This window comes from Penicillium mononematosum (genome assembly GCF_028829835.1).
Source record: "Penicillium mononematosum strain IBT 11891 chromosome Unknown utg000003l:1.0-8172316.0:1.0-8177699.0, whole genome shotgun sequence".
In the NCBI taxonomy this organism is placed as follows: Eukaryota; Fungi; Ascomycota; class Eurotiomycetes; order Eurotiales; family Aspergillaceae; genus Penicillium; species Penicillium mononematosum.
Genome location: NW_026643273.1, coordinates 1,742,496 through 1,766,811, shown reverse-complemented (window position 1 = coordinate 1,766,811; position 24,316 = coordinate 1,742,496). Strand labels below are relative to the sequence as shown.

Here is a 24,316-nt window from a genome sequence, read left to right as displayed (position 1 = left end):
TGCTAGCCGGCCTGTCTTATCCTTAATCTTGCGGTCTATAGGGTTGATGTCATCCAACCGTACACGACCGTTCCTGAAGAACCGCTAGCTGAGTATACCTGGGCAGTATGGCTTCCTTTTCTTTGCAGAAGTCAGTCTCCAACCTTGTTACCTGCCAATATTTCATACTAAGTGGACAGATTGATGGATACCAAACCACACACAAGTCCCGCAAATCCGCCTCGCGTAATAATCCTGAGGAAATACAGAGGGGAATTAAAGTGTTATCCGGTGGCTCAAGTCTTTCTACTTTTTGATGCTAAGATGGACGATGGAACTTGCAAGACTGTGCGTATTGAACTATTCCGGGTATTAAGAGGAGACAGATCAACGCACTTGCTAGACCAAAATATAACCCGTCAGGCCAAGTATATAATGCCGCCTGAGGAGTGGAAGTCTTTGGAAGATCGATATATAAGAAGTGAGAGCTGTAAAATTGTTTGAAATCGAGATCATCGAGTGTGCTATTTCTAGAGCGAGAAATCCCTGAACCTAAGACCAGATTTCACTCGAAACTGCGTGTCTTCTTTTTCATCACCAGACATTGTGGTTGGAGATCTCCGGTAATCGAAAACAGGGTATCCGGAGAACTGACACATTGGAGTGTGCAGGAGACTTCGGCAAGCATAGGAATCAAATATCTTTTTAAATGACCTGGTTCTATGTTTTACGGTGTGATTCTAGAACCCATATTGGAAGGAAGTATTTTTATAAACATAGAGTAAGTGAGAAAGGCCTCTGAATCTGTTTTTTTTTTTACCCCGCCGCCGATGATATTTTATATAGTGCCCTGGTGTCCTAACTAGTCCACGACACCTTGCAAGGAGCGGTGGATACGTAATGTAACAGACAAGTCTACTGCCAAAATATTGGAAAGAAGGCACAGAATTATGTCTGTTCTCCCTGCTGAGATCTTATTCGAGATATGATAAGGTTATAACCTTGGAACCCACCTGGCCACTGCCATGCGAAAGCGGAGGAGGAGCCCTAATAACCTTAACTTTATGTAAATCCCTCATCCATGGATGAATGTGACCGGACCCACTTACCACAACCTTAGTACTCTAAAAGAGTTAGCACACCTGCAACATTGAGAACACTACAGTGTCCACGTGTACATGTACATATGCAATGTCATCTCCAGAGTATTAAGAAAGAAGTTAGGAATCCCAATGAGTTTAAAGGTGTTAGACAAGCTTGTAAACTAGGTAAAAATGTTACAGACTATGGCGAATAGGAAGAAGTACGTATGGAAAAAGTCCCCGAAGAGGGTTGCAAACAAATTGAAGTCAAGGTACTTCTGTCCAACAAACGAGAAAGTGACCAGGGCATGGAACTGTCCACGGATGGAGGCCAAGACGATGGTAAATTCAGTGGTGATGAAGACACGGATGAAAATGACTATGAAGTGAGAATATTGCAGCCTCAAAACAACAGTGGACACATATTGTAAGAATGTATTCATGGTTGTAGGGATGGAGATTGTTTCTAGACCTCACTATGGCATTATTTGGACGTTCTATGTAAATAAAGCGTGCAGCTTGAAATACCCAGTGATGGGGAATAGCCAGCCGTTGAAAATGAGAAAAAGAAGGGAAAGACCAGATAAGGTCAGTGTCAGCATTGATCCTCTAAGACAGGCCCCAATAAGTGACCCTCCTTTGCTGGGAGCCAAGCGAGATCAGAGTAATCATTTACATAGTCATACAAGTGAGAGCAAGAAATGAGAGCGGAGATGAAAGTTCCCTTAGAAGTATTAACTCCTACACGTAACATATATGAAAGAAAAGGAGACCAAGGCCTCAAGAAACAAAAAGCAAGGAGTAAAACCATGCAAAGTACCGGCCCTAGAAACATCGAGAACACTCATTTCTACTCAAACAAAATTCAGACGCATCAATTACGCGTCGGTACTGGGCTGCAATCGGACGAGGACCTCCTCGAGGAACGCGTCGAGAACAGCATCAACACCACCGCCCATATCGACAGGTCTCTCCATATCCCAGTGGTGGAGGCTGTTAAAGGCTCGAGCGATATCTTCGGCAACTTTCTCCAGACCATGGTGAATGCGAACGCTGCGGTCAAAGTCCTTCTCTTGCTCTGGGGTAGGCGGGGGGTCGTTGGGGTTGCGTCCGGGTTCGAGACGGACGAGATGGTTGCGGCGGCGGTCCATGGCTGCGCGGAGGGCAGGGAGAATCACAGTCCCACAGGCGGTTGCCCGCTCAGTCTCAGGGAGAGGTCGGGTCGGACGCTTGTGGTCGCTGGAAGTTGGGGTGGGGGGGTGCGGAGCGGTGGGGCATAACATGGTCATCCATGTTTGCTGGTGCGCGCTTAGACTTGAGTCCAGAAACTGGCTTCGCGTGTTGCAGTGGATCTGTATGTCTTGGAAGAGCGGCTTGAGGGATGCGCGGAGACTGTGCCTGGTGTCCCAGAGAATCAGCAACAGTGCGAGAAAGTGCAGCTTGCTTATGTACAATTTGACCGGATGGGGTGCGGTACTGGTCGTGAATGGGAATGCTGGAGATTTGTTTGGCAGGAATGCCCTGGTTACTGACCGCAGAGCTAGGTTTGGCTGAAGAAGCAGTATCAAGTTTGCCAGCGTAGTGAGTCGCTGCCTGTGCGTATTGTTCGTTCGATCCCCTCACGGGAGGGTTTTCTACTGCGGGCTTGCTAGCCACTGGAGACACAACTTTGCGCGGAGGAAGTGCGGTCTGGGAGGGGCGTTGCTTGAGAGGGGAAGATGGAGCAGAGGGAGGAAGAGGGGTTTTTGTGGGAGAAACATTGCAAGCAGGGTTTGCTGGGTTCACTTGAGCTTGTGTAGCTTGTTGGGGAGTCTCATCACACAGATCCCACTCTTCTGTCTCATTTGCTCGCGCATTGCTGTCAGAGTCTTTCATAGGGCGCAACGGGGGTGCAGATGCTTTTCCCACAGGACGAACGGTCCCGAAATCCCAAAGGTCTTCCTTTTCCTGGGTTCTGGCGTTTGCTGTTTGGTCGGCTTCTCTATCATCATACCCATCATATTCGTCTTCGTCATCTTGGCCCCGATGAGTTATTTGCCAACGCTCTGCGCGCTCAATGAGTTCTGTCAGGTAGGTTGTTCTTTTGGCACGCTTCACAAACGGATGCTCAAGGAGTTCCTTAGCTGATGGCCGCTCCTTGGGGTCTCGGCGCAAGCATAGTTCAACAAACTGCTTGAAAGGCTTACTAAAATCGCCTACCAATGTCGGGGGCGGGTTCTTGGGAATCAAGAACAGCACTTTCATCGGGTGGATGTCGGCGTACGGAGGATCACCACAAGCCAGTTCAATTGCCGTGATACCCAAGGACCAGATATCAGCCTTATAGTCGTATCCAGATTGCTTGATAACCTCAGGAGCCATCCAGAATGGAGTGCCTACGAAGGTATTCTTCTTTGTCATTGTTGCAGACAATTGTCCCGACACGCCAAAGTCCGCCAATTTAACTTGGCCACTCGCGCTGAGAAGAATGTTGGCAGCTGTAATCAAAAATGTCAGTTATAGAACATCGCAGTTCCGACCAAATTGGCTTCTTCGTACCTTTGATGTCCCGATGCAGCTTCTGGTCACTGTGGAGGTAGTCCAGCCCGCGCAGAAGCTCCCTCAGGATAATGGCAATGTATTCCTCGTGGATCACACCAGGTCGTAGGAGGCCGTGGCAACTACCACCAGCACAAAACTCCATGATGATCCATAGGTTGGATCCCTTCAAGTATGAACCATGGTACTTGGTGACATAGGGCGACTTGAGCTCGGACAAGATAGCAATCTCCTTGATAATATCGTCGACATCATCCTCAGCATTCTCGACATCAATGATTTTTATAGCCACTGATTCTCCAGTACGTCTATCCAGACTAATTATCCGAATTAGGTCAGCTGCTTGTCCAGCGCAGACGTTGATATAGGAGGTTCCCGACTTACCCTTTAAACACCTTACCGAAGCTTCCGCCACCTACAAATTCCCGAAACGGTCAGCAACCTCGTGATCCATGGCCCTCAAGCCGCAATGATTGAAACCCCTACCGATGCAAGTTTGTTTGGTGTAAATGGTTTCCGGATCGATGGGAGGCGGCATTTTGGCGATTTATCCGAATCACCGGAGGACCACAATGGACATGAATCAAGCTTGAATCTGTTGGGGCTAACGATGGGTTGTCAGATCCACAACCAGCAGTCGCCTATCACAAGGATGGAGTGTGGGTTCGGGCCGTACGTGACGGTGCTTGAAAGTGGACTCGGGGATGGTTGCCTGAGAAGAAAGAAATAACGTTTACAATCTGATCAACTTGATTCGACTGATAAGATTTGTGGAATGTCTTTCAGGACCGCAAGGTTCCAGGACTGGAAAGGAGAGAAGGAAGAGAAGAGACGGCGTGGTTCGTTTGGGTGCTAACAATTGATAAGATGTCAACTGGTAAACAAAGACAGTCGTTCAATCAGAGCAGGCTCGGCGAGGGTAGTCATGGAATTCCGAATTATTTGTGGCATGCCCTTCACGTCATGATCAACTCATCTCACTCCCCGGGCTTCTCAGGGATATCTATGTCGTGAGCTGCCCTTGCTTGTTTATCGACGCGGGGGGGCTTATTTTGCCGCTGCTTATCTGAGGGCGGTGAATCTACTTCTCCCGAGTCCAATTACCAGATTGTACTCCGTACATGTATCTGAGACTCGAGTTTCAGGCTTGGAAGGCCTTCAGATCATCAATTGAACTCGATTTTGAGAGTTGGGGTGTAAATCCAAATGTTGGCTTTCCCAAAGTCCTACCTTCCTAACTATAAATTTTGCATTTTCTTAAACGGGGATACGAGTGGGAGCATATTGGGACTCAACTCGGCTGTCCTCCATACTCATGATTACTTGTTTCTGTCTTAATTTGATACTATTTTCATTATCATGATTCATTGCATGCTTTCCAGCCAAGCTTTGGTAGTAATGTATACTCTCACATCTAGGTCTCAAGGTTGGCAACGACAACTGGAGAACCTGGTAGATTGAATGATATCCCCGGAAATGACGGGGAACAAAGGTGAGATCCCACGGGATCCAATTCATTTCCATCAACGCCTTGCAAAATCTCAGAAAATATTGCAGCACGATGGTAAGATTGAAAGATCAAAAGATCAAGAGGATTACTCTTCCAGATATCCAATCATCACCGTGCCATTCTTCAGTCCCGCGTCTGCAATGCTCGTGGAAAGTTGATCAATGAGATTGCGCCCCATACTATTCAGGTCAAACTCGACACCAGCCTTGTCTTCCAAGGGAGGATCGGCCTTGAGCCATTCATAGATTCTCTGAACGGGGTCCGACAATGAAAAGCGCCGAATAACTCTGCCAGATGGGTGTCGGAACTGAATGCGTGTAGTTGTGGCCGGGTCCGCAGCAGGTTCAGTGTGTGGTCGGTCGCTGGGAATTAGTGCGAATGGGGAGGTTTCGGCAGCTGGCTCCAGTTCATCCATGACGACATCTTCCTCGCTGATAGCCCGGCCCTTGCCCTTAACACTATCTGTACTGCGCGTCAACTCATCAGGGTCTTCGACCGTCTGACCAACTCCTGCTGCACCCCCAAGACTGTTTCTCATTGCCATCTCCATCATTTCCTCTTCAGTCATCGCATCGATGCTCTTATCTTTCTTGTCAGATTTACGCTTAGCGACGGGGTTGCGCACATTGTGGTTCAAGCTGTAGCGATCGAGGAATTCATGAAGCTGCATGAGAAAGTCGGCAGGCTTGACCAAAGGCGGTCCGGACCAGACCTTCATTTGTTCACCAGTCCGAGGGTCGACAATAGCAATGTGGGGGTAATTGTCGGCGACGTCGCTTCCCTGGAAGTAATATTGAAGGTAGGCAGACGCACGGGGGTCATCTTTCGAGTACTGCAGGAAAATGAAATGTTCCTTGACGGTATCTTGCACCCCGCGGTCCTTCCACAAATCGCGGTTCAGAACCTGACAGTCGAAGATTGATGCATCCTGGACATTGACAAGCAGCCATTTCTCGGTGTCCTTGCCTTCCTCGCGCGCCACATCCCAAGGCAGTCGTGACATGATTTCGAAGGGAGGGCGGTACATTTCGGCCAGCATGTTGGACTTGGATGATGCCTCAGATGCGCCCCCAGTAGCGGCGGAGAGTTCTTCGCGACGAGCCTCATTGCCGCCCGTCCATATCGATGACTCTTGTTGGTTGAAGATCCCCGGTCGACCTAGAGGAAAGTGTAAGTTAAGTTATTGGAAGTTTGAGAAACACAAATGACACCCACCTGGTCTTCCACGAGCTCGTAGTTGGCTGAGAATATTGGCATGCATGTCTTCACCACTGTCATAGTCCGCCCCGGGCCCTACCAAAGTCTCTGTTGTACGCGCCAACGGCGCTCTCACTTCATCTTCATTATTTGGGCCACCTGGCCCGCCATACATTTGCTCCTGAAGGCGTCGTGCCATAGCTTCGTCATCATCGAACGTTGGTGGGGCGGTGTGTTGGGGAGTATCGTCATCGGTATCCGAGTCAATATTCACCACCTCGGAATCGTCTAGGATCCCAGACCGATTCGAAGGCCGAGAAGGTTCACCAGTCAAGGGTGCACCTCCACTTTCAAAGTAAAGCTGCATCGCCTGCTCGATTTGGAACTCGGTGATCTGTAGGTACTGTATAGCCAGCTCCGGCGTGGAGCCGGTAATTTCAGTGAACTGAGCTACCACGTCATTCTCCATGGTGGGCAGTATGTCAAAGAAGGTCCCTTAAGGAAGATCTTAATATTAGAGAAGAAAGCTGGAAAGGATTGACTTTGGATACCCACTGGAAGCTTAGGCGTAGTATGAAATGAGGCAAAGACTCGGAGGTTGTGCTATGTGGGGAGCGAGATTTGGTGCAAACCGCTGCAAACCAGAAGATCACCAGGTCCCACAAAAGAGGTTGACAAGAATGAAGGGCAAAATAAAAAAAAGAAAAAGAACGTGCAGCTTCACGTAGGTTGAAAGAATTCCGTCATCTCGAATCGAAATGCACATGAGACGATCATCGACACCTGAGGTGCCCAGGTGGCCAGTGACGCGGATGACTAAGCCTTGAAAAGTGCGCGTGTGGTCGATATACGCAGCCGTAGCCCTACGCGCGACGCGTCCAGCGCGTCGAACGAGCCCCCAATAGTGGAGCTGCCAATTACACTTCCTAACTGGGCTTTGGGCCTCTTTCCTAACATTCCTCTTTAACTCCTACGGAAACTGCGTCTGTTGTTCCTACCTTGTGTTTTCTTGTGTGTTCCAAGTCATGGCAGGAACAATCTTAGGAAAGCGCACTCATGGTGCTGTGGACTCAGGTAAGATCATCCATCCCACTTTCCTCTGCTCCTTATCTTTAAATTCTAACCCGCCTTCCTAGGATTGCCGGTACGAACCGCGAGCAAGCGCCGAACAGTTGCTCCCCGAGCTCACCAACGAGATACCGTTCCAACCTCATTACGACGAACTAGGTCAGCAGTAAAGAAAGCAGAACAACCTGACCAAGAAAATGGCGAGAGCAAGACAGTGTCGGAGAATATTTCTTCGAAACATACCTTGCGTGATGACCAATTCAAATCTCCGGTCAAGATCAATTCACATTTCACCGTCTCGAAACCGGTGGAAGGTAAGTCGAAAATTTTGGGTGGCGCCTGAGGCAGCGCTAATCGGACGTGCAGAAGAAATCGCGAAACCCATTGAGTTCGAATTCAAGACACCTTCCAAATCGCGATTCCGAGACGATCTACCACAATCCCCCGTCACCCCTAGACATCGAGTGCAGGTCGGAGCAAAGGCCATAACACCGCGCACCCCCCGCCATGCCGACCTGCCCCCGACCCCCCAGACAGAGTGCCACTCCGAAAATTGTGAACTCGGTGTATTCGCAAGCTAGGCAACTGTTCGCCCGAGGCTCCAATTCGGGCCGCTTAGTGGGACGTGATGCGGAGCGGGAAAAATTGGTATCTTTTATCACAGATGGGGTGGAGTCTCGGAAAGGAGGGTGCCTCTATATCAGCGGTCCCCCTGGAACCGGAAAGAGCGCCATGGTCCAGGAAGTGTGTGGAGATCTCGACCTTTCTAAAATCAAGGTCTCGCATGTGAACTGTGCAAGCATGCGAATCTCTCGCGATGTCTACAGCAGGCTCATCCAAGATTTCTGCGAGGACTCGGATATGTTCAAGAAAAGCGAGGGGGATCGCCTCAAATCTATATTCGTTCCATCCAAGAAAGGGCAGGATATGTTCCTGGTCACTTTGGACGAGATTGACCATCTTCTCAACGGTGATTCAGGGGTTTTGCAGTCACTTTTCGAGTGGTCATTGCAAAGCAAGTCCAAGCTGATGCTAATTGGCATCGCTAACGCCCTTGATTTGACCGACCGCTCGCTCCCCCAGCTAAAGGCGAAGAACCTGAAGCCCCTCTTGTTGCCGTTCTTGCCGTACAGCGCTGCGTCTATCGCAGACGTCATGACCAATCGTCTTCGCTCATTGCTCCCTGCTGGGGCAGAATCCGACCCAAAGCTTGTCCCCTTTGTTCAACCGGCCGCCATCCAACTTTGCTCCAAGAAAGTAGCCTCACAGACAGGCGATCTCCGCAAGGCCTTTGAGTTGATTAAGCGGGCAATCGATGTCATTGAACAGGAAACATTCCAGAAATTGGATACGCAAGCCAAGGAGTCTGAGAGTGTTTCGATATTAGGGGAGAACACCAATTTGTCTTCGCCTGCCAAAGTCGGCAGCGCTCCGAAGCCAACTTCCATGTCAAGCTACACAGTCATCACGGCACCTCGAGCCAGCATCGCCCACATTGCCCGCATCACATCTGCAGCTTTCGGTCAAGGCACTGTTCAAAGACTGCAAAGTCTGAACCTGCAGCAAAAGGCTGCTATCTGCTCCCTGATTGCGCTTGAACGCAAACGCCGCCAATTCGAGATCCCAAGCACGCCCTCCAAGTCGCGTACATCGGCACCCACTATCAAGCAAGCATTTGATACATATTGTGCTCTGTGTCGCAATGACAACATTCTGCATCCCTTAACTGCCACCGAGTTCAAAGACGTTCTCAGCAATTTGGAAACAATGGGCTTGGTTGGAGAATATCAGGGCCGTGGCCGAGGTGGGACTGTTGCAGGAGGCACAGATCTGCGCCGTACACCCTCAAAATCCGGCCATGCTCCGTCGACTCCGCATAAGGCCCTTGACGAGCAGGCTCTTGTCTGCTTTGTTTCCCAGCAGGAAATTGAGAGCCAGATTGCTGGTCCCGGTGAAGGAATTCTTCGGCGCCTTCTCCGCGGCGAGGGAATATGATTCCCCTATTTTCTCATGCGCATCCACATAGCATGGCGAATTTCCCCTTTTCATTTCCCTCTTTCCCCATTGTTGCATCGCCGGAGTCCCATGCGAGGGCATTTTTATCATGTATAACATTCTTGGAGTTTTCATTTTGGAGTTGGAAATATCCTTGTCTCGTCTTTAGCGCTTTTCAATTACGGCTTTCCTTGTTGTCAACTCTCCTTTGTCTTTGCTCTTCCTCGATGTGAATCCATGAGATCTCACACAAAAACAGATAAACAAATACAAATGACTCGATCGACGAAATTGAAACCCAAGAGGCTTTTCTTTTCGTACCCTTGGCCTGCTGTATCCAGGCAGACGAAGTATATTGACCACCTAGAATATATATGCAAGCTTCATCACGCTAATGACATTAAATTCGCAGCTTTCGTCTCTAGGCACGTAACCCTTTTAATTAGGCTAGATCTGGTTCCATCGAATATCCCAATTACTCGCAGTCGACTGCTCCATCTTCGGTTACTGCAGTACCCTAACCCAATCACGGCTCTTTAATGGTATTACCTCTATAGATGTACTAAAAGCGCATCACGCAGGTACTATTATTTGATCTCACGATCAAATTACCTAAAAATTGGCAAATAAACCTCTTTGTTGAACAGATCAGTATGTTTCTGTCTTACACCCGTTGACCGGGATAAAGTCTCATCCCTCCCATCCAACCAGCCAGCGGAAAAGCAAAAACAAAAGCAAAAACAGTCGATAGGATATGTTAGCTCTGTCGATTGATGATAAGTACTTGCTCGCCATGTACACGTTCTGGTCAGCCGCCTCGTACCCGTCGGCTGGTGGGATTCATTGACCGTTGTTGTCTTTTGCGTTTGTGACTTGGGTCGACGCCCAGTTGGCATAGTCCGAGGTCGGTCGACTACTAGGCAAGTTGTGATTGGTTTATTCAAGGTGTTCATTGTGAAGCCTTTTATTGCTGTGCGCGTTTCTTCTTTTCATGTCTTTCTCGCAGTCACCTCACTTCTCGGGTGTGGTGCATGCCACATCGGACTAAAGCCGGTGTTTTGGTGGCTTCTCTCAGTCATGCTTTTGTTTCTTGCTTTGGCTTAGATCTTGCTGCTCTCTTACGCTTTGCCATAATTGTTCGGTTGGAATTGGATCGTGGCGTGCAGTTGTACCAAATATGAGGGATGTGTGAGGTTCGGATGAGTAATTGAGAGAGGGGACCTCGGGATGAGTTGGAAAGGAAGAATTTTTGCTTTGGGGTGCCGATCTGGAAGTATTCAAGCAGGTCAAGGATGTCAACTCTGACTATCGTAAGGGTATTTTTGACTTCCACTTGTGAAATGGGGCCATCAGAGATACGGGATGACATTGACCCATGAGGGCAAATATGGAGGCATTAGTATTGCAGAATAGCTCTGCTCAGTCCTATCCCTCAAGCATATTGACTGCCAGGTGAAGGTTGCGAGACAGACATCAAGTTGTGTTATGCAACATGAATAGATGGAAGAGGCAGGAGACACTGTTGGCTACCTAGGTACTTATAGCAGAGACAATATTACACAGATATGTTTTCAACGTATCTTGTGTGACTTAGTATTTTATACACTTTGTCTAAACATGAAAGACATCCAGAAACCTTTGAAAGAAATATCATAGTATTGTCTTATCCAGGTATAACATCTCTGTCCAGCTAATTAGAAGCTTTTCGGTCATAATTGGGACTATATGTGAAAATCCCATGACAGTTTATTCAGTCATTAATATCGGGGAGGTCTTGGTTTCTGGCAAAATAGAAAAAGAATTGGCTTAGATTCCCTTCCTAGTCTATTCGATGCCCACGAGTGATATGTCAAACAGGATCTCGAAATATTACATGTGACAAACAAAGCAAATAATGGAAGGTACGCTATATCGCATAAAGACATTGCATTTGTGAACCATCTCCAAGATTGACTTGTGTTATTTCACCAACACATCCTGTCATCACACCTGATATTGAGCCTTTTTGGGATGACATCAGGTCTAGTTGCCAAACCATGGCAGTTCATTCAACTCTGTCACAGCTCGAACTCCCAGCTCTCCTGCCTGGTAGCCAACTCTACGACCCTCATCTGACTGAGGATCCTGCAGAATATCCTGCCGAAGAGAGCAGATCTGTTCTACCCTATCTGCTAGAAAAGAGTCCAGAGTTTCGAGATCTCAGTGATATGAGACAGCAGGTTAATTATACCGACCTCGGATATCATAAACATAATTCTGACAATGCTACTGGCAGGGATGGGAAGCCCCAGAGCGCAATGAATACTCCACGACCGTTCTTCGGAGTGCGGATGAGTCCGTCGAAAATAGGGCTGCTTACTTGCATAAGTTTATGAGTACAACCGCACACGAGTTTGACGAAGCCACCAGTGCCTTTAAAGTCCAAAGTGTTGATTCAACCCCACCTGCCATTCTCGACATGTGCATGACCCCAGGTGCATTGCTCGAGATAGCATTGAAAAGGAACCCAGGCGCACGCGCTCTCGCTTTCAGCTTGCCTGTCTCCTGTGGAGGTTATAAGACTAGTCTGGCAAGCAACTTAAATACCAAGCGAGTATTTCTCGATTTGACTATGCTTGCTGCCGATATGGGCGTGGACCAGATCCCCGAGGGCCATGAAGATACTGAGAACTTTCTACCCCAGCAACTTGAGGAAGGTAGGCTTTTCGATTTGGTCATATGTGACGGCCAGGTGTTGAGGCAACATTCAAGAGCCCCCTATGGAGGGAGCCGGGGAGCAAGAAGAGTGGCGATCACGCAGCTCGCTCTGGGTCTCCAGCACCTTAGACCTGGTGGCACCATGATCATTCTTCTTCACAGACTTGAAACATGGAACACCGTCAACGTCATTTGGAAGTTTCATAAGATCTCGTCAGTTCGGCTTTTTAAGCCAAAGTCATCTTACACCAAGCGATCGACTTTCTACATGGTTGCTACCAACGTTGAAAGTCAACGCCTAGAGGCTATCGAAGCGGTCAAACTGTGGAAGAGAATCTGGCGGATGGCGACGTTTGGCTCCGATGAAGAGTATGGCAAAGTTCTTTTGGACGAAGAATCGTCCGTAGAAACATTGCTGGAGGACTTCGGGCCGGAACTCGTGAAGTTGGGCAAGGCAATATGGAAGACAGAGGCGGATTCCCTAGCTAAAGTACCATTCGCGAATAAGCCAGAGTGACCAATGGAAAGAGAAGGGGAGACTGAGATGTAATCTCGTAGATGAGGCAAAAGGCCTTCAAATGGACAACTTGCCATTAAACGATCGATTTGAATTAGCTATTGCTACTAGCTCACTGGTTCTCAGCGTAAGGACTATGTAGCTTTAGACTTCAAACAAAAAGACCATGAGGTCTACAAGGGTAAATATAGGTGAGCCCCAAAATCATCGAGTAAGATAAGCATTCGAATATAGAGCGTCACATATGTCTCACACTCAACGTCCCCCGTTTAGTTTCACAACGCTGCTCACAGGCTTTTGTTGCCTTCCAAGGTTTTCGGTTGTGTTTTGTCAACAAGCGCACTTATAGGCACCTGGGAAGATGCCCAGGTGTCAAGTCGCACTTGCTCAGAGCCCTGGTATGGCAGGAACACGTGCCTTCCAATCTTTCTGTTTACTGTCAACCAGAACCTCTTGCCAGCTTCACCTCTTGACAGCTTCACCTCTTAGACAGCTTCATCTCTTGACAGCTCCATCTCTTTGACATCACCCTTTGGCATCGTCATCACCTGCTGATACATCATGACTGTCTCCGACTTCGTCTTGCTTTTCTTTCCACTCTGTCCGATCAGTCTCATATTCCTTGCCTCATAGTAAGTTCTTCTTGGTCATCTTCGAACACTTTCCTCGCGGACTATGCTAAGGCCTTCATAGCCGATCACCTAGCCTCACGAGTCTTGTGGTAGAATTTGACCAAGAAACGTCCTCTCGTGTCCCCACCAGACGACAAAGAGTGCATCGAACAAGTCTACAAATATCTTTTCGAAAATTCTGGGTACATAATTGACGCCTGGGGATGGATATTTATCCGGTTTTACATCGCCTGGCATGTTGTCAGTTTTGTTATGGACGAGGTTGTCAAGCCCATCGTCAAGTCACTTGCCAAGAAGGCCTATAGGTAACTCTATGTGGTTGCCCTAAATTTGATCTTGAACATACAAAGCTAATTGCCGTCTCAGGGCTTTCTGTCGGTATTGGTTCCGAAATGACCGCCCCCAATGAGCCACCGGGCACCACAGCATTGCTTTGCCAAGCTCTACAAAATGCAAAAAATTTGATCACACGGGCCATTACGAATTTCTTTTGTGTGTATTTATAAATGGATCGCAAATCATCAAGCAACAGCTACAAGGAGTGAACTTTCCCTGCATGTTTAAAGGAATGGACATGGGGGTTCATGCAATTTCTGTGATACAATTCGAAGGTATCCCTGCAAAGGTGCCCATTCTACACGTTCTGCAAAAGCCTTCGCTATATGAGATACGAGTTTCCTCGCAGTTTTATCAAACCACCGAGAGAAATGCCTCTCACGTAACAACCTTGGGACCCCCATATCATCCCCGCAAAACCATCCCATGCCCCCACGCCCTCTTATCAGTAAACCCCACAACTCGGCTCATATAAATCCGCCGTTGAGACCCCTGTTCTCTCCGCTAAGTCAAAGATGGATCATTCTCTACAAAACCACGCTTCCTATATTGGCCGTCCGGTCTCGGAACTTCCGACCCCAGCTCTCATCCTAAGTAAGCCGGTGCTGGAGCGGAACACCCAGATCTTGTTGGAAGATGTCAAACAGTTGGGGATTGAGTTTCGGCCCCATGTCAAGACCCTGAAGGTACCGATTCTACGCAGTCTTGGCTTGCAAGCACTGTACTAACTGCATTGGGCTTATAGTGCACCGAGGTCACGCGCATGATGCTGGGCGACGGCATGCACCGTCGGATCGTTGCATCGACACTAGCCGAGATTCGGGGATCGTTGGATCTTGTTAAGGAAGGCAAGATAGACGAGGTGAGTCACATTGACTATTTTCACAATGAAAGAGAATCAGCTAAAATCATAACAGTGTCTGTACGGCCTACCCGTCTCAGCCAGTGCACTGCCCTTCCTCGAGGCTCTAAACAAATCCCTGAAGATTATTCTTATGGTCGACAGCGAGCAGCAGATAGATCTCCTCGAATCCTACGCTGCCAAATCATCTTCTCCCGTAGTACCGTGGCCCGTCTTTATCAAGATCGACGTCGGCTCCCAGCGCGCCGGAATGACCACACACTCACCATCCCTCCCAAGATTAATCCAGCGCATCGAGTCGTCGTCTACAGCCACCGTCTACGGCTTCTACTGCCATGCCGGGCACTCATATGCATGTCGCACTGAGGATGCCGCCGCTGCTGTACTCCAGACCGAAGTCGAGGGTGTAGTGGAAGCCGCCAAGGTCCTGGTAGATGGCAAAAATGATAGACAGATCGTTGTGTCTGTGGGATCAACACCCACAGCACATGTGGTGAAGAGACTCCAAGGCGCATTACCAGAGGGGATGGAGTTAGAGTTACATGCTGGTATGTTGTGATCCGTGGCAACTACCTAAACCTCAGACAACCGCATGAATCGCAGAGACACTGACATAGGCGCAAGGAAACTACCCGGCCAACGACCTCCAGCAAGTAGCGACCTCGCTTGTGGAACCGACGCAACAGGCGGTGCGCATTCTCGCCGATGTCTGCAGCGTATATCCCGATCGCAACGAGGCGCTCGTCAATGCGGGGACTATTGCACTTTCGAAGGAGACGGGAGAGTTCCCCGGGTTTGCGGTTGTCGTCGATCGGCCCCAGTGGAGTGTTGTGCGGATGTCGCAGGAACATGGGATCCTGGGGTGGACGGAGTCGGATCAGACGCGCAGGCTTATTGAGAAGACGGGGTCGAAGTCTAGTGATGGAGAGAAGGTGGAGGCTGCGTTTGTGGTTGGGGATAAAGTTTTGCTGTATATTCAGCATGCTTGTATTACGGCTGCTATGCATTATGCTTACTATGTTGTTGATGAACAGGATATTGTTAGGGAGACGTGGGTTCCATGGAAGGGGTGGTGAATTTTAGGGGCTCTTGATGCTTCTATAGAGTGGCTGCTGTTGTTTATCTCTTTTGTATATATTGGATCCAACGTACATAACAAGAGCTATATATGTATTAGTATCGGAGAAATTGATCAGCAGAACAGAATATCGAGAACGTCCAACAGATCATAAAGGCCAAGGGGACTACCATGAAGTGCTCGAAATTGAAATGCATTTACATTGATGATCCAATTACTGAGATTATATCAAAAATCTGATAGATCATGATCATGAATTGATTATCAAGGAGTAGAGAAATTTCAATGAATCAAGATCCGAAAGAATAGCTGCCTTGGGAAACCGAATGGAAGAGTAAGACGTGGATATCTTGCAAGCGAGCCCATAACCAACTCCATCAAGAGGTAAGATTAAGAAGAAGAAGAAGAAGTAAGAGGGAGAAAAAAGTATTATGCACAGGTGAAGAAAAGTGAATGGGTATCATGCAAAATTGGCTGGAAGAGGACCCGTCCGGACAACGTGTGGCAGCTCGACTGATTTGCGTGGCCGATTTTCTTTCTGTCGCTGGTATCACGAGGTCCTTTGTTGAGATGGGACCGAAAATGGCAAGTGAACAAGATCAACTCCATGAATGAAGAAAGAGGGATGAGAAATTATGGTAGAACGTAAAAGGCGTTGTGGTTGGGGAATTTTTGGGTTGATCATGGGAATCGTTAAGTCGTAATGGAGAACGATAATCAAGACAGCTTAGCTGATTAAAACATGTCGATATTTTTGATGTTTTATTGACGGGAAGAGTCAATCGAAGGGGCGCGAGAAGGGACGCGCGAGGGAATAGGGGAGGGAGCAGGCGATTCCCCAGTGACGAGATCTTCGGTGGTAAAGCGCGGCAATCGGGTGTGCGTAGACCCATGAGTAGATCGATTGGAGGAGAGGGTGGAAGAGCGAGTAGAACTGCTGTCCAATCGCAAGGAGTCTATGCGCTCCAAGTCTGCGTAGTCAGGGAGAGGAGAGCCGTTGTAGTCCTCAATGAAACTATGGGCGCCAGAGGGCTTGGTGTAAGAGGGAGGGCTGGCCGGGACGTCCTCATAGATTGGAGGCATCTCCTCATCCCAACTAATGCCAAGACCACCACGCTGGGTAACGTGGAGGTGGAACTGCATGCGAAGCACGCGCGCGGCACCAGTAGGAGTAATTAGACGTGTATTGCCATTAGGGCAGAACTCCTCGGCCACGATAAGCTCGATGACAAGGTTGTGCTTGACTTCCAAACCGCCAGGGGCATCCATGTCGCAGACGGCGTTGGCAGCCGGGTTGATGTTCGCATCGAACTGCATGGTGATCTCACCGCCAGCGGTGTCAAAGTCGGTCTTCCAGCCGGTTTTCTCCTCGTTGTGGCCGATAACGCGAGTCTCCTGGTGCAAAACACCTTTGCCCTCGCCACCAATCTTGTGAGCGTGCTTCTGGCATGCAGTGGACACAATCTTCTGTTGCTCCTCAATGCGCCACATCATCTTTCGAAGACGCCAGCGGGTCTGGGTTTTTTTCGCCCTTGTCGACCACGCCGCTCAAGGTCATCTCTACAGGGAAGTGTCCGATGGGGTAAACGACGGAAGGCAGCACAATGCGGCCAGTGAGGTTAGTTGGAGGAAAGATGCGGATGGAGGACTTGTCTGGCCCGGGAAGCAGAGAACGACTAATGTCCAGAGGCAGCTTGAGGCTGTATTCCTCTCCAGTGACGCTTTGCGCATGCGCCAGCAGGAAGTATTCGACCTGGCCCAGCACGCCATTGCAAGAAGCAGGAAGGTGGCCAGGGAACAAGTAGCTGAAAGGGAAGTCGTGGTCCCCACTATTGAGGTGAAGGTCCTCGGTGATGAAGTTCCACTGGGTCAACTCTTCGGTGCGAGTAGCGCAGTTGGAGCAGTGATTCGAGACAGGCTTCTTGGTGCTTGTCTTGGAGATGAGGCGTACATCAAACTGGCTCAAGATAACTCCGCCAGTCAATTCAGAGACTCCGATGCGCAAACGTCCAGAGAACAGCGCGCCAGTAGAGCTGGCAGGTGGGCCATAGCAAACCAGTGGCGGTGACTCGATCAAGACATCCAGCTTCGCCGCTGGCGGGTGCACTTCATGGCTGGAGCGTTCCTTGGAACGTCCTGCGCGGCCCAAACTGCGGCGCTTCTCTTTGCTATGGTCCCGGAGAGGGTGAATCAAGTGATCCATGGAGAAGGATAGACGGCGTTCGGGGGATCGTGCGCGCTCTGACTTGTGGGCTGGCTTCTTCGCATGTCCGGGGATTTCATTGACGGAGACGGTTGAGGAGTTGTTGGAGTGGTTAGGAGTTGAGGTGACGGAGGAATGTAGTGAACTTGCGTTCCTAATCAGATTGGGGATTAGGCGGCCCGGCATATTGGCTCTCGATTATATTGTAGACGCTCAATTAGAGGATGAGATAGGATTTGTATGTTCAAGAAGCAGTACGGTGGTGGAATAATTGAGAAGCCGACGAAGCAATCCAACACATAATATGAGTCCCTAGAAGTATGTAGGGGAAGATGATCTGCAGACGAAATTCAATGTTAAGTGCGCAGCCCGCCGCTTTTGAATGGCAAGAACAATCATGTGCTAATTCACTGAACCCGTGGAAAACTAAAAAATGAAACCAAAAAACTGAATTTTCTTTTTTCTTTTTTCTTTTTCCTCTTTGCTGTTCCCACTTGCCAGGTACCGGCGCATTCAATTAGAAAAATAAAAAAAGAAAGGAAAAATTAGCAAGTGGGGCGTGACACAGCGTCATAGTGGGGTCTGACAGTACACATACACTGCAATGACATCCAAAAATACACTGCATTCGTGATCTTACCCCTCCAAGGTCCTATTTTCGATAGAATTGTTTGTTATTCTGAGATCATCCTATTCTGCCAAGTCGCAATTCTACCTGTGGACACCTCATTAAAACATGGCATCGTCTCATCTTACATGTCGGGTAGCGGGTCTGATGCCGAGACAAAGATCCCAAACTTTTATTGTTAGATTGACTATGTTGTACTGTACGATGTATTCCAATGTTGGAATATACGTTGAATGATATATAAACTATGTACATATCTCTCGAGAATCTGCCATCGCCTGACTTGTCTGCATCTACCCCACATCTCAAATAATAGTGTCGGCATCATGCTTCGATCACGAAGGAACCATCAATAAATTCCAGGCTAGAGCCCATCAGGGCAATCAATGGGAGCACATGATGCCACTGTTGGCTCCAGCCCTAGCGTAGAACGACCGTGCGCAATGACTCACGTACCCACGATGTATATACTCCGTACCGGTTCGGCTTAACCGGTCGGATAGGTTCTGCGATGGTCTACTCGGCTTGGTATACAGACTGCATTGGACTTTGCTTATGTAGCATGTGAAGTTTGCCAGCGGGGTTCAATCTATCTACAGGCTTGAGACCTCGCTATATAGCCAAATGTGGCCAATGTGACCAATAATAGGATCGTCCGTACTTGTGTTATAAGGAACCTTGGAAGATACCCCGGCTTTAGATTATCCAGCACTTCATGGTCCTATAGGACACACGGAGATGTGTCCGATGAGGTGTGACTCCCAGCATCTTGATCTTGGAAGTGACATGACCTGCAGACATCATTACATTGTACTATTTCATTACTGCCTTTCCAGTTTCTAGAATATTCATTCATCCTGTTAATACTCCGGGTTCTTCGTCCAATACAGAGCTATACAATTTACAACGGATCCAAGGTTAAACTAAGCCATCACGTGGCGTGATGGCGTAGAATGATTGTAATGGGCTGCAAAGTGGAGTTGTCCAGACCCAGGTAAATGACAAACCAATACCATACTGGGCCATTACCATACCGGCCATCATCTCTTCTAGAGGATCTTCGACTAGCGCCTCCCTAAATAAAAGTCCGCCTTTCCGCATCGGGACAACAAAACGCGATGGAAAAGGACCCTTCGCGGAGCTCCACCCGGAAAATTTTTCTTTCTTTTTTTTCTTTTCTTTTCTTTTTTTTTTCACTTGACCGCCTGAAAACTACGGACTAGTCGTTCAGTCGTCTGATCTATAAAAGTGGACTTACGCTTAGGAGGTACGCATTCCCTTCTCGAGGCCACGGCGCTCGCCTATCCTGTCCGCCCCTACCCCGCACTGCAAGGCTTGCATTTTGCGGGGGATCTCAGTAATTGCGAGATCTGTGAAACCTCCTTAGAAAAGAATAAGAGCAACAGAAGTGAAGTTATCAAAATAGCAGCATATACAACATAAAGTACGATATATAAATGATCAACATCCAAAACAAAAGGTTCTAGCCCTTCTACTGTCAAGATATGCTCCGTGCTCACAAGGTGCACCCCCTGACGAATCACCATCCCCGCTGCGCACACTAATTACCTAACAGCAACAGCATCATCAGCAGTTAACCGCTCACACTCACCTATAAGCATCGGCCTCGCGCGCAGGGTGCCCAGGTACTGGAGCTGCAGCACAGACACGTTGTGTGCATGCAGGGAGCTTGAAGAATTGCGGCTTGTTTGGGCTCGTGCGTCGGGTTATGATCCCTGACTCACCCACTATGGAGCCGAACATAGTAAATGTTTCCTCGGAGCTCTATAGTGAGCTGAGGGAATTGATCACGCCATGGCCTGTGTTTTGTATCTGTATCGGGCTTGAAGACGCGGGTGCGGTGATGCCATTCCGGTTTCTTCTTGCAATCCCGGGCACGTCAGCTCTTGATGCATCAGTAATTTGTGTCAGGTAGATCGATCTAAGTAGGTCAGCAACATTGGATATTGCGCAACATTGTCCTGATCGAGGTAATACTAAGTAGTGATAGAGCTATCCCTTCTGGGATATTATATGAAGTAGGTCCACACTATCTCCTTTCTTTTCTCCCCGGACTGGCTGCAAGAGGTATACCAGTGTCGAGGCTAATATCATTATGGTTAATATTCTCGATCAACGGCTCGGAAGTCACGATCGCAAATCACTGGCTGTCGTCCGCCGGTGGCTCGTCGGATGGACTAGCCAATAATTGTTGTTAAAAGGGGATATCGGCAAGCGTCTCAGGCGAACTTCCTGTTTCGGGGCGATCTCGGATTGCCCCTCCGATCTGTTTCCGCCAGCACGGAGTATATGATCCGCCTTTTTATTTTTCCGCTTTCTTCGACATTTAATTACTTGCCGAATTTGATTACTTTGACTATTGAGAAAGGGTGCAAAGTACATATCGCGGAGAAACGTGCTGCACACATTGAGCCATATACCACATGGGAATAACGCCATTTCGTCATAGTCAGAAGTGTACCTAAGCAATCATGTAGATCGTGTAACTTCGTACGGAGTACTCCGTACAACCAGTTACATACTTCCAACTTTTCCAACATGTTTTTAGCGTCTATAAATGGCGCCATTTTAAAACCGCAAAACTAGAGCTAAAACTAATCGAAATTCAATAAATACATAATGAAAAATAGTTCCGCATGGATGGCCCGCTCTCCGCTTAAGCGCGGGAAAGCAGAAAATTTCTGTCGGTCATCCACTCCGAACTTTATACTCGGCCCGTCGCAACGTGATCTTTAGCCTCACCTCTCACGGCCCGCTCTGGTAACTCTCATCCTTGGTTCAGATTCTGCCTGGGCGTTTCCCCCCCCCCCTTCTCCTGGCTTAATTAGAGAAAATATATAGCACGCTGAAGAATCGCCCCCACCGTCGATGGGGCAGAAACCGTAGTTTCGACTTTTTCTAGGTTATGTGTCGGAGGCGGCCGTCTCTTGGGGTAATAATTAGCTAAACATTAGCTTGGCAGCGAGACGATCGTTATGAGAACCGGCCCGTTACCCGGTTTGATAGTGCAATGGCTTCGATTTGGCTGGCGGTGTGGAAAGGCTACATGTATTGTAGCTGTTGAGCCAAGCTCGTCTATCAAAATCAAGGAATATATGTTGGTTTTATAGTTGACCAAAGCGCAACTCGAAGCTTCCCTAGCAGAGAAAAAGGTAGCTTCAATACTTAATCCTTGTTCGTGTCAGCCCTGTCTGATTCAAGGATAGACTTTTAATAGAACTTATTATATCGATCCGCGGGCATCCCAAGTTTTATCGGATTTTGGCTTGTTGCACAAGCAGTCAGTGACTCCTTGGGTTGTCAGATACACCAAGCATCTCTGAAGGTCTTCTCCGTCAAATATTCACCTTTCCACCAGGCATTGCATTGTTGATTTATGGGAAGTGAAGTAATAACCAAGAGCGAAGCTTCCGCATACGGGACGGCAGTTTCGAGATACGGTCGGGGACTTGTAATTAAATGCTCCAGCTCTAATAAGAGATGGTAACAACAGAGAAGAAATTGTCTGCAGAGTTGATATAAAGGGGATGATCTGAATCATCGACAGGGTCGACATCTGAAGCAAAGTAGAGTGCAGAAAGAATTAGTCTCATGCAAGGCGTCTTCTAGTGAGACATATAAGTAAGAGAGGCCTTAACGAGCGCCGACTCTATAAAGATCGGATCTAGTTATTTACATACGTGCATATGTACTGTAGTTATATTAGCAACATGTTTACGGAAGATAGTCACGGATCATCCAATGGAATCTCAGAAAGAAGATTGAGGGCTTAGAACCGGACAGCGGAACGACCAGAAAGCACAGTCAAGATGATCAGATTGCAAGCTAGTAGAAGGAGAATGAACAGACAGCAGGACTTACCTACCTAGTAGGTAGGATATGTAAGTAGGGTGAAGATTTGGCATCATATCACATGTCTCTTATCGCAAACAAGGGTCAGCAGTAGAGGTCCACGGGTGATATCAAGTTGGTGTTCTAGGTATTCATATATAATAACACTGGTCGGGTCTGTGGGTCTGTCCCAAACTAAAGCCTGCGCAAACTAAAATTTTCATTTAACTGACAAAAGAATGTGCTACGTCTTCTGCTCGTCAATCCTCGATACATATATCAATTGGGCGGCTGGCCTAATGGTAAGGCGCTAGATTTCGGTGTATCACTCAATCTCTAGAGATTGCAGGTTCGATCCCTGCGTCGCTCATTTTTTTTTAAAAAAAAAAATCCCCCTAAACCCTAAAAGTACGACCTCAGCCATCCCTTGGAATAGATTATTAAAAGGTCCTTGTGTTGCTAAGGCAGGGGGGTGTGAACTATATCACTTATACGCCCTGACGGATATCGTTTTTATTTCTTTTCTTGACTTATTTATATTTAGACATGGTCATATTCCAAGTGAGGTACGAAGGGATGAGCTACACTTAACTACCGGGCTCCAACCATAGCATTTTGCGCAGAAAATGTACAAACGCCTCCTTGACCGTAATTTTCCTCTCCTTAATCGGAGCCCGATTCGTCAATACACCCAGAGTAAGGAAATCACCTAGGGTCAGCTGGTTTTTCTTCATTTGATAATTCCTTCCCTTCTACATTATTATGTCTACCTCCTTCCCAAGTCCTGGGTCATGGATAGGGCTGGAGAGTTTGGGTCATTCTGCAATATAGGGCGGCTAGCCTAATAGTAAGGCGCTTGGTTTCGGCGCCTGGTTGTGGCTGGATTTCTCAGAAGAGTGCAGGTTTTCTTCACTCAATAATCCTTCTTGTTGGGGAGGGAAGCTGGGAGAGATCAAAACCTTGCCAATCGCCCAAGACACCAACCGGGGTTGTTGTGTACCCTAGCCTACGCAATGCTAAACACAATATCTAGAAATAACCTAGATAGGTGTCTTTTTTGTACGACTTACTCATACATTTACTCATGCAGATGATACTTCTGCACCATATAGATCTTCTCAGCCCTCAGAATTAGGTGAAGCGAGGGAAAGACTACTAGTATATTATTGCACTGGCTTGATTGATCTAATACTACTAGTATTGATTCTCAATATCTACATACGTAATGTGGAAGGAGGATAGCCACTTGTGTCACTCATGGGTGAATACGTGAAATCCATTTTGTTAATCTTTAATGTCCGTATGTTGTAAACCGTGTTGTTTTACATTGCTTGGATTCCACTTTACCGCCCATAGCCAGGTAGTTATGCTAGCTCTGGGGCCTGGCACCCCAACCGGGTGCGAGGTGGGATCGTAGCAAGGATAGGGCCTTTCCTTTTATTTATTACACTTCGTTGTATCAGTTGTCATATAGTATCTAGGGTATCCCTACATATGTACTTAGCACTTTGAAGTACTCCGTACAGCATTGTTAAAAATTAAAAGGCCGCCCCGGGGCCTCTTATCTTGCAATATAAATGAAGGCACTACATATATTAAGGTTGGAGTATGTAGGAACATACTCGTTGCATAATATTCTCTACCAGTTTTAAATTCAACGAGATAGCCTATACACTATACACCATACACATCCTCTCATATCCCCCATAACAATTCCGAACGACAAGATATTATGCTTACGATGTACCTAATCCACGCAAAAGAATGTTGTGTTTAGCCTTGTGTGGGTTGGGACACCAACACTATGTAGGCATGGTTTTGGTTGACACATTTACTGCTATCCATGGATATTGTGTTATCAAAACTGCCAGACTGCTGGAGAAAGAGAAGGGAAGGAGGAGTTGTTAAAGTAATACTGACGGTATAAAGCTGGCACGTGACCTCTCCGGGAGATCGCCAGAGGAATCACTCGAGCTTCCCCTATTCTAGATGAGAGCTCAAGCCACCGTGTTCTTTTTTCCCACTCTTTTTGGATTGCTCCAGCGCCAACATGGGCTTGGCTGTTAGTTTTCTCCTGAAGTAGTTGACCCCTGCATCAACACGAGTGGGATGATTCGCATTTCCCCACCATATGTCTTGACT

The 24,316-nt window shown here is 47.8% G+C and overlaps 6 protein-coding genes across 6 annotated transcripts; 3 read left to right on the top strand and 3 right to left on the bottom strand.

The window, feature by feature from the left end:
• Nucleotides 1-1,939: 1,939 nt before the first annotated feature.
• N7519_005600 (putative Ste20-like serine/threonine protein kinase) lies at nucleotides 1,940-4,137 on the bottom strand (the record flags this gene model as incomplete). The annotated part of the gene is made up of 5 exons (XM_057292376.1): nucleotides 1,940-2,459; nucleotides 2,539-3,538; nucleotides 3,600-3,916; nucleotides 3,984-4,014; nucleotides 4,086-4,137. The coding sequence occupies 5 exons, from the start codon at nucleotides 4,135-4,137 to the stop codon at nucleotides 1,940-1,942; spliced, it is 1,920 nt and encodes a 639-aa protein (XP_057147187.1).
• Nucleotides 4,138-5,194: 1,057 nt separating this feature from the next.
• On the bottom strand, nucleotides 5,195-6,775 carry N7519_005599 (DNA-protein crosslink repair co-factor UBX5; the record flags this gene model as incomplete). Its single annotated transcript, XM_057292375.1, has 2 exons — nucleotides 5,195-6,267; nucleotides 6,325-6,775. 2 exons carry the CDS (start codon nucleotides 6,773-6,775, stop codon nucleotides 5,195-5,197), a joined length of 1,524 nt encoding a protein of 507 aa, XP_057147186.1.
• Nucleotides 6,776-7,331: 556 nt separating this feature from the next.
• N7519_005598 (AAA family ATPase CDC6) lies at nucleotides 7,332-9,369 on the top strand (the record flags this gene model as incomplete). Its single annotated transcript, XM_057292374.1, has 4 exons — nucleotides 7,332-7,380; nucleotides 7,443-7,688; nucleotides 7,741-7,844; nucleotides 7,912-9,369. 4 exons carry the CDS (start codon nucleotides 7,332-7,334, stop codon nucleotides 9,367-9,369), a joined length of 1,857 nt encoding a protein of 618 aa, XP_057147185.1.
• A 2,036-nt stretch (nucleotides 9,370-11,405) lies between these two features.
• Nucleotides 11,406-12,583, top strand: N7519_005597 (uncharacterized protein; the record flags this gene model as incomplete). Its single annotated transcript, XM_057292373.1, has 2 exons — nucleotides 11,406-11,588; nucleotides 11,645-12,583. The coding sequence occupies 2 exons, from the start codon at nucleotides 11,406-11,408 to the stop codon at nucleotides 12,581-12,583; spliced, it is 1,122 nt and encodes a 373-aa protein (XP_057147184.1).
• Nucleotides 12,584-14,066: 1,483 nt separating this feature from the next.
• N7519_005596 (D-serine ammonia-lyase DSD1) lies at nucleotides 14,067-15,489 on the top strand (the record flags this gene model as incomplete). The annotated part of the gene is made up of 4 exons (XM_057292372.1): nucleotides 14,067-14,237; nucleotides 14,297-14,413; nucleotides 14,469-14,961; nucleotides 15,038-15,489. The coding sequence occupies 4 exons, from the start codon at nucleotides 14,067-14,069 to the stop codon at nucleotides 15,487-15,489; spliced, it is 1,233 nt and encodes a 410-aa protein (XP_057147183.1).
• Nucleotides 15,490-16,253: 764 nt separating this feature from the next.
• Nucleotides 16,254-17,880, bottom strand: N7519_005595 (alpha-arrestin; the record flags this gene model as incomplete). The annotated part of the gene is made up of 2 exons (XM_057292371.1): nucleotides 16,254-17,006; nucleotides 17,032-17,880. The coding sequence occupies 2 exons, from the start codon at nucleotides 17,878-17,880 to the stop codon at nucleotides 16,254-16,256; spliced, it is 1,602 nt and encodes a 533-aa protein (XP_057147182.1).
• Nucleotides 17,881-24,316: the final 6,436 nt, after the last annotated feature.